This window comes from Vollenhovia emeryi, unplaced genomic scaffold (genome assembly GCF_000949405.1).
Source record: "Vollenhovia emeryi isolate VEMERY1.0 unplaced genomic scaffold, V.emery_V1.0 DF939149.1, whole genome shotgun sequence".
Classification (NCBI taxonomy): Eukaryota; Metazoa; Arthropoda; class Insecta; order Hymenoptera; family Formicidae; genus Vollenhovia; species Vollenhovia emeryi.
In genome coordinates, this window is record NW_011967217.1 from 2,234,050 (window position 1) to 2,243,176 (window position 9,127).

Below are 9,127 nucleotides of genomic sequence, written 5' to 3' on the forward strand. Positions count from 1 at the left end.
CCCCTTAATGTCGTTTTTTTTAGGTGGGTTTGTTTTGTGCCTATAGGACTGCGTTCAGAAACACCACCCGACTGCCCCGGTGTATCATTCTATCCTTGTTTAACCATACGGTGAGCAACAAGGATAGAACGATACCTGGTCTACTCGGGTGGTGTTTCTGAACGCAGCCTACGCCAGCCAATCGTCACCGATCGTCTTTCTCCGCGCGAGTGACGCATCTACAACCGATTTGCTTCGCGGCTGAGCAACGGCGGTGGGGTGGGGGTTCAACGTTTTTCCAACGGAAGAGGGAGACGGACGGGAGACGTTGCGAAGTCACGACGTAGAAGGCGTTGGAAATGGTCGAGTGTTCGCACGGGCTTCTCTGAACCGAAGCAAAATGACGACGTCCGACTCCAAGGCATCGCTGAGGACGGTGAAGCGCGTCCAGTTCGGCATTCTTTCGCCAGACGAGATAGTAAGAGAATTTCTATGACGATTCTCTTGCCAAGTGGATTTCTCGCGGGAAGCGCTGCCTCGCTCCATGGCGTAACGTCGCGAAACCGCGCGCCCATCATGTCGGTCTGCCGTGCGGTCGAGCGTACAGCTGTAGCTTCCTCGAGAACCTCTCCCCGCCGAAACGGCAGGGGATCTCGCGGATGTCGCGGTACTCGCGACGGTTTCGAGATCACCGCTGTTCGCGACGTCCACGTTACGGAGATCGCGAATAAAATGGCGTGTAAAATATTGACGTATCGGTGTCGATGTATCGACTTTATTATTTGTCAACTTAATTATTGCGAAGTATTTGGTGTGCGCCAACATTACGACGTTATGGGAAGGGCAGTGTGAATGCAAATAACGTGTGTGAGTTTTTATTTATATTTGAAGTGTAAAGGAAAGTCTTGTACTATCGGATAAGTTTTTAACATGAGATGGCGGGTTTTCAACAACCAAATTCAATCGCAAGTCTTCCGCAACGATTACGCGATCTAACAATGGATTTTCCGTCGAACGCATTTCACTCCATGGGCAATAAATTTACGGTGGAGTCAACAGAAGATGCCCATTTGACAGAAATCCCCGCTATCTCATATTAGGCGCCTATCTCACAGGCGGGGGGGGGGGGGACTTTATATTCTTCAAGTGCTTTAAATTTCTCACGCGAGGCTTCTTTGAAATATTCATTATTCTAGCTGTCTCATTCTAGTCTTACTATTTTTATCATAAACACGTACGCAAAACGGTGTATAAATGTATAAATTATGAAGAAGTAACGGAATGTGTAGCCGAAAATATTAATTTTATTTTTTTCATATACAGAATGTACATAGAGTCAAAATAATGTACTGTAGAACCCGGCCTTTAGTTTCCGACCTAATATTTGCAGAGAAGTGTGCATTCGATTGCAACATTTCCCAGTGTTTGGAGGATTTTTGTTCGGGTTCTAATATGCGCGCTGCTAATTGTATAAAGTTCTGTCATAAATATATTATTCAATAACAATAGTATCTATTATGCAATGAATAACTGTGTATTTCCATCGATACTTCTGCAACGTTCATCGAACTTTTATCAATGGTTATTTTATCTGATTTCACTATCGAGCGCTGTCTCTTCTCAGTTGGCCTGCGCTTTACGTGTATCATATTCATTCAAAATGCAATTTTCCAGTTGCTGTTACAAATCGGCTAGTTTTCCCTCAATAGATTTTCTTTTTTTCCCGGAAAATTCAATTTTCCGGACTTTACAGCACCAACGCAGATTAACTTTGATCTCGGTTTAACTTACTTCTTATCCTTTTCTAGTCTCAGGAATTGAAAAGAGATAAAAACCTTAGTTACACAGGGATTACAATTGATCTGCCTTGGTAGAAATAAGCATTGGGGAAACAGAAAGGGATGAATAGTGAGGGCCTTACGCCCGATTTCATCAAACGTCGTCTTAACTTTCGTCTTAGTTCAATTCATGTTTGTCTCTTTCTAGAGTAGAGCCTAATCTGCAATGTGCTCTCTGCACCGAGAGAACAATCCAGTTTATATAAACAAATCGAAACTTACAAAATTTGTCGGCAATGTACGATTGTACAATGTATAACATACAATTTGTCAACTTGCACGAATTTTCTAAACGTATTCATCGACTACGAAGTAGAATGTTTCTAAATGCAAAGAACACATTGTAGATCAGGTTTAACAGTTGAAGGAGACGAGAGCGAATTAAGCTAAGGTCAAAGTTAAGCGACGTCGGTGAAACCGGGCTTCAAAGACATAAAACTTCTATTTAAGAAGTACCTTTTATAAAGTATAAACCTATCGGCCCGTGTTAGATCGGATCCGGGCTCTACTGTACGGTCAAAATGTCGAGTTGATAAATTGTTAAAAAGTCAAGTATACGCGTAAGTATACGTATGTACGCATGCAGATTAAATTTCGCTTCTTCTAAGGTGTTGTTATGCTTCTGTGCAGCGTCGTATGTCGGTCACCGATGGCGGCATACGATTTCCGGAAACTATGGAAGGAGGCCGCCCTAAGCTGGGCGGCCTCATGGACCCGAGGCAAGGTGTTATCGACAGGAATTCCAGGTGTCAAACTTGCGCCGGGAATATGACGGAATGCCCTGGCCACTTCGGTCACATAGACCTAGCGAAGCCGGTGTTCCACGTGGGATTCATTACAAAAACTATCAAGATATTGAGATGCGTGTGCTTTTACTGCTCCAAGTTGCTCGTCAACCCTGTGAGTGATTATTATTCAAGATACCTACATAGAAACGTTAGCTCTTCATAGAATCCGGAGCATTTTAGCGTTTATTGAATCGATTCCTGCCCATGTCCTTCTGTTTTCCTAAAACTCTGTAATTGATTGTAGAGTTTTAAAAATACACTTGTTGAAAATAATCTTAAAATAGCGTATTGTATGAAATATTATGTATATAATTATACATACAGATATTACAAAATACTAATTAAATCTGAATTCTTTGGAGTCTGCAAAAAGATTGGTTACTAGATTACTTTTGATCTCGGGCATATTATCTTCGACCGACATCAAAGATAAACGGAGATAATTTTCCAGAGCATTAATGCCGTTTCCTCTTTTGCGATTTCCAGCATAATCCAAAGATTAAAGAAATTGTCATGAAGACAAAGGGGCAGCCGCGGAAGCGACTCGCATTCGTTTACGATCTGTGCAAGAGCAAGAATATCTGTGAAGGCGGAGATGAAATGGATATTAACAACATGGAGAACCAGCAGCAGGTGGAGAGAAAGCCAGGTCACGGCGGTTGCGGTAGATATCAACCGAATCTCAGGCGGTCCGGTCTGGATGTCTCCGCGGAGTGGAAACACGTGAACGAAGACTCGCAAGAAAAGAAGATAATTCTCTCGGCCGAGAGGGCCTGGGAGATCCTGAAGCACATCAAGGATGAGGAATCGTTTATCTTGGGCATGGACCCAAAGTTTGCACGACCGGATTGGATGATCGTTACGGTGCTGCCGGTGCCGCCGTTGTCCGTTAGACCCGCGGTAATTATGTACGGCTCCGCCAAGAATCAGGACGATCTGACGCACAAGCTGGCGGACATCATTAAATCGAACAACGAGCTGCTGCGAAACGAGCAGTCCGGCGCGGCGGCGCACGTGATCTCGGAGAATATAAAGATGTTGCAGTTCCATGTGGCGACGCTCGTTGACAACGACATGCCCGGTATGCCCCGGGCGATGCAAAAGTCGGGCAAGCCTCTGAAGGCGATCAAGGCTCGGCTGAAGGGAAAGGAGGGTAGGATTCGTGGGAATCTGATGGGTAAACGCGTGGACTTTTCCGCGCGCACTGTCATCACGCCGGATCCCAACCTGCGCATCGATCAAGTAGGCGTGCCGCGTAGTATAGCGCAAAATCTGACGTTTCCCGAGATCGTGACGCCCTTCAACATCGATAAGATGCAGGTGCTGGTCAGGCGCGGCAATTCGCAGTATCCCGGCGCGAAATACATCGTTCGCGACAACGGCGAGAGGATCGATCTGCGTTTTCATCCCAAGTCTTCGGACCTGCACCTGCAATGCGGCTACCGGGTGGAGCGGCATATCCGCGACGGCGATCTCGTAATCTTCAATCGTCAGCCCACTCTTCACAAAATGAGTATGATGGGCCATCGCGTTAAAGTGCTCCCGTGGAGCACGTTCCGCATGAATCTGAGCTGCACGTCGCCGTACAACGCCGACTTTGACGGCGACGAGATGAATTTGCACGTGCCGCAGTCGATGGAGACCCGCGCTGAGGTTGAGAACATTCACGTGACACCGCGGCAGATTATTACCCCGCAAGCGAATAAGCCAGTTATGGGAATTGTACAGGACACCCTGACCGCTGTAAGAAAGATGACCAAGCGCGACGTGTTCATTGAGAAGGAGCAGATGATGAATCTACTCATGTTTCTGCCCAGCTGGGACGGCAAGATGCCACAGCCGTGTATTCTGAAGCCGAAGCCGCTGTGGACCGGCAAACAGCTGTTCTCTCTTATTATACCGGGCAACGTCAACATGATACGGACGCACAGCACGCATCCCGACGAGGAGGACGATGGTCCATACAAGTGGATCTCGCCGGGTGACACCAAGGTAATGGTGGAGCATGGAGAACTTGTAATGGGTATTCTCTGTAAGAAAACCCTGGGTACCTCCGCCGGTTCGTTGCTTCACATCTGTATGCTCGAGCTGGGCCACGAGGTATGCGGACGCTTCTATGGGAACATTCAGACCGTCATCAACAATTGGCTGTTACTGGAGGGTCATTCCATTGGTATTGGCGACACTATTGCGGATCCGCAGACATATTTGGAGATCCAGAAGGCGATCAAGAAGGCGAAAGAGGACGTGATAGAGGTGATCCAGAAAGCACACAATATGGAACTCGAGCCTACACCCGGCAACACGCTTCGTCAGACTTTTGAGAATCAGGTGAACAGGATACTGAACGACGCCAGAGATAAGACCGGAGGCTCCGCCAAGAAGTCCTTGACTGAATACAATAATTTAAAAGCCATGGTGGTGTCGGGCTCCAAGGGCTCCAACATCAACATCTCTCAGGTCATCGCTTGTGTGGGCCAGCAGAACGTCGAGGGTAAGCGAATACCCTTTGGCTTCCGTAAGAGAACGCTGCCTCATTTCATCAAGGACGACTACGGGCCAGAGTCTCGCGGTTTTGTCGAGAACTCGTATCTAGCCGGTCTCACGCCGTCAGAGTTCTACTTCCACGCGATGGGTGGTCGTGAGGGTCTTATCGATACCGCCGTGAAGACAGCCGAGACCGGTTACATTCAGCGTCGTTTGATAAAGGCTATGGAGTCGGTCATGGTGCATTACGATGGCACCGTGCGTAATTCCGTCGGTCAGCTGATTCAGTTGCGTTACGGAGAGGACGGTCTCTGCGGCGAGACTGTCGAGTTCCAGAACTTGCCGACGATTAAGGTGAGCAACAAGGCCTTCGAGAAGAAGTTCAAGTTCGACCCGACCAACGAGCGTTATCTGCGGCGTATATTCAACGAGGACATAGTCCGGGAAATGATGGGCTCCGGAGAGGTGATATCCGAGCTGGAGAGAGAATGGGAACAATTGAACAGAGATCGCGCTGTACTCCGGGAGATCTTCCCAAGCGGCGAGTCCAAGGTTGTACTGCCCTGCAATCTGCAGAGGATGATTTGGAACGTGCAAAAGATATTCCACATCAATAAGCGAGCACCGACCGATCTCAGTCCTATGAGGGTAATCCAAGGCGTGAAGAATCTCCTGGAAAAGTGTATTATCGTTGCCGGGGATGATAGACTGAGCAAACAAGCGAACGAGAATGCAACGTTATTGTTCCAGTGTTTAGTAAGGTCGACTTTATGTACCAAATGCGTCTCCGAGGAGTTCAGGCTGTCAAGCGAAGCTTTCGAGTGGCTGATTGGAGAGATCGAGACGAGATTCCAACAGGCTCAAGTATCACCCGGTGAGATGGTCGGCGCGTTGGCGGCGCAGTCTCTTGGTGAGCCTGCTACCCAGATGACCCTGAACACTTTCCACTTCGCCGGTGTATCGTCAAAGAACGTAACCCTCGGTGTACCCAGACTGAAGGAAATCATTAACATCAGTAAGAAACCGAAAGCGCCGTCGCTCACGGTGTTCCTGACGGGCGCGGCCGCGCGCGATGCTGAAAAGGCGAAGAACGTGCTCTGCCGACTGGAGCACACAACGTTGAAGAAGGTGACGGCTAACACGGCAATATACTACGACCCGGACCCGCAGAACACGGTAATCGCAGAAGACCAGGAGTTCGTCAACGTTTACTACGAGATGCCTGACTTTGACCCCACAAAAATATCGCCGTGGCTACTGCGAATCGAGTTGGACAGAAAACGGATGACCGACAAGAAGCTGACGATGGAGCAGATCGCAGAGAAGATCAACGCCGGCTTCGGTGACGACCTGAACTGTATATTCAATGACGACAATGCTGAGAAGTTGGTGCTGCGTATTAGAATAATGAACAGCGACGATAACAAGTTCCAGGACACGGACGAGGACACTGTAGATAAAATGGAGGACGACATGTTCCTTCGGTGCATCGAAGCCAACATGCTTAGCGACATGACTCTGCAGGTATGTGGAAGTAGACGCGCTCATATCTTCATAATTAGCCTCATATCTTCCTTTCAATTACTTGTGTTAATTAATGTCGTTACAGAGAGAACTGTTTTTACGTTTTCTGTTGAATATTTCAGGGTATCGAAGCTATTGGCAAGGTTTACATGCATCTGCCACAAACAGATTCCAAGAAACGCATTGTTATCACGGAAACCGGCGAGTTCAAGGCCATCGCGGAGTGGCTCTTAGAAACCGACGGGACGAGCCTGATGAAAGTGTTGAGCGAGAGAGACGTGGATCCCGTACGAACGTTCAGCAATGATATCTGCGAGATATTCCAAGTGCTCGGCATTGAAGCCGTGCGAAAGTCTGTAGAGAAGGAAATGAACGCAGTATTGCAGTTTTACGGCCTTTACGTCAACTACCGACATCTCGCTTTACTTTGCGACGTCATGACGGCAAAGGGTCATCTCATGGCTATAACGCGTCATGGAATCAATAGACAAGACACCGGTGCTTTGATGAGGTCAGTAAATGAGTCTCGTTTGTCGGGATCTTTAAAAGATGTATACATGTTCCGCAATGCTAGAGTATAATTGATCGAAAATCAATAAAAAATTGAATTTCTTTAGATGTTCCTTCGAAGAAACGGTTGATGTATTACTAGATGCTGCATCTCACGCAGAGGTAGATCCAATGAGAGGGGTATCCGAGAATATTATAATGGGACAACTTCCTCGGATCGGAACAGGTAATGCGTGATGTATACATAATTCTTTTGTAGTACGGGGAACGTACTTGTGCAACATGTATTCTGATTTCTATTCAAATTTGTCTTACAAAAAGATTTAAGGAAAATAATACGATGAAGAATTATTTGACGCCAGCAAATGGCTAACAATGATCAAGCTTCTAATCCACCATGACTGGCGATGTGTTCTTTTAACACAGAAAATTTATTACGAAAAATATTATCTCAGCCAGGGTTTGAACCTGGACCTCCTGCCTACACTCTAGGCGGGCGTCTCACCCATTCGACCACCGAGGCATATGATAACGCGTAGACAACATCTATACTGTTATTGCAACAAATATTATCATATGCCTCGGTGGTCGAATTGGTGAGTCGCCCGCCTAGAGTGTAGGGTGGTTCAGGTTCAAACCCTGACTGGGGTAATATTTTTCGCAATAAATTTTCTGTGTTAAAAAACACATCGCCGGTCATGGTCGATTAGAAGCTTGATCAAAATAATATGACTTTCAGATTGGGTTCAGTATAAATTTAAGATGACTATTATTTGTCATATACAATAGTGATATAAATGGCCTTATGCATGCGTTTAGGATGCTTCGATCTGCTACTGGATGCTGAGAAGTGCAAATCTGGCATCGAGATCCCTATGGCAGTTGGCGCAGGTATGATGGGAACGGCGGGAATGTTCTTCGGTAGTGTGACTGGCATGTCCAGCATGAGTCCTCAGATGACTCCTTGGATGGGAGCTACTCCTGGTTATGGTGCATCAAGTATGTCGCCGGGTAAGTTTTATATAACGCATCATTTTAAGTTAAAATTGTAAAAATTTCTTCTACAAAATGCGCCTTGAGTAATATTAACAATTCTCGTTTTCACGACGTTTCGACCATGGGTTTTGGTCCTTTTCAAGTGATCATATCTGTTACAATTCGAATTTTACAAATTAGTCACGTTTTCGTATTTGTGATAAGTTTACGGTTATATAAATTGTGTGTTACCTGTGGTAATCGTGTGTATAAAATCACATGTGTTACGTTGGTGTTGAGAGGATAATCATTATGATCTAAAATTAAGAGTGTTAAGAGAGAGAGAAATTGCAGAGATTTCTTTTTAAATGAATTTCTAAACTTACATGTTCAGCGAGTGTTAACTTAGCTTGCGCACTGACAAAATATGACCGAATCGATATGTAGAGGGTATCGGTAAAAATAGGTGAAAGTCACATAATAGGTCAAGAAATAAATAAACTATTATGTAACTTTCACCTATTTTTACCCTCTACATATCGATTCAGTCATATTTTGTCAGTGCGCAAGCTAAGTTAACACTCGCTGAACATGTAAGTTTAGAAATTCATTTAAAAAGAAATCTCTGCAATTTCTCTCTCTCTTAACACTCTTAATTTTAGATCATAATTGCCAGATATGGTCAACCAATTTTGATGTTTTTAATTTTTGCTGGCGACCCTGAAGAATTTCCGATCAATTCTCGTTTTGTTTTGTAGCATTGAGCAGTGGTATGACACCAGGTGGTGCGTGCTTTTCACCGTCGGGGGCATCTGATGCATCGGGCTTATCACCAGCATACTCGGCTTACTCACCGCAACCGGGAAGTCCGGGTAGTCCAGGTCCGAGTATGAGTCCATTCCCAATGTCACCGGCTGGTGCAGCATCGCCTAGTTATTCTCCGACGTCGCCGGCGTATCTGCCTACGTCGCCCAGCATGACACCCTCAAGTCCAAACTATTCCCCTACAAGTCCGACGTATTCACC

General features: G+C 46.0%; 1 protein-coding gene across 1 annotated transcript in view; it reads left to right on the forward strand.

Moving 5' to 3' along the window:
* Nucleotides 1-197: 197 nt before the first annotated feature.
* LOC105565834 (DNA-directed RNA polymerase II subunit RPB1) overlaps nucleotides 198-9,127 on the forward strand; it is a 10,486-nt gene continuing 1,556 nt past the window's right edge. The window contains exons 1-7 of the mRNA XM_012019357.1: nucleotides 198-457; nucleotides 2,448-2,717; nucleotides 3,092-6,616; nucleotides 6,739-7,127; nucleotides 7,234-7,352; nucleotides 7,946-8,137; nucleotides 8,860-9,124. Coding sequence (XP_011874747.1) covers nucleotides 380-457; nucleotides 2,448-2,717; nucleotides 3,092-6,616; nucleotides 6,739-7,127; nucleotides 7,234-7,352; nucleotides 7,946-8,137; nucleotides 8,860-9,124 — 4,838 coding nt within the window. The 5' untranslated portion in view covers nucleotides 198-379. The remainder of the gene's footprint in view (nucleotides 458-2,447; nucleotides 2,718-3,091; nucleotides 6,617-6,738; nucleotides 7,128-7,233; nucleotides 7,353-7,945; nucleotides 8,138-8,859; nucleotides 9,125-9,127) is intronic.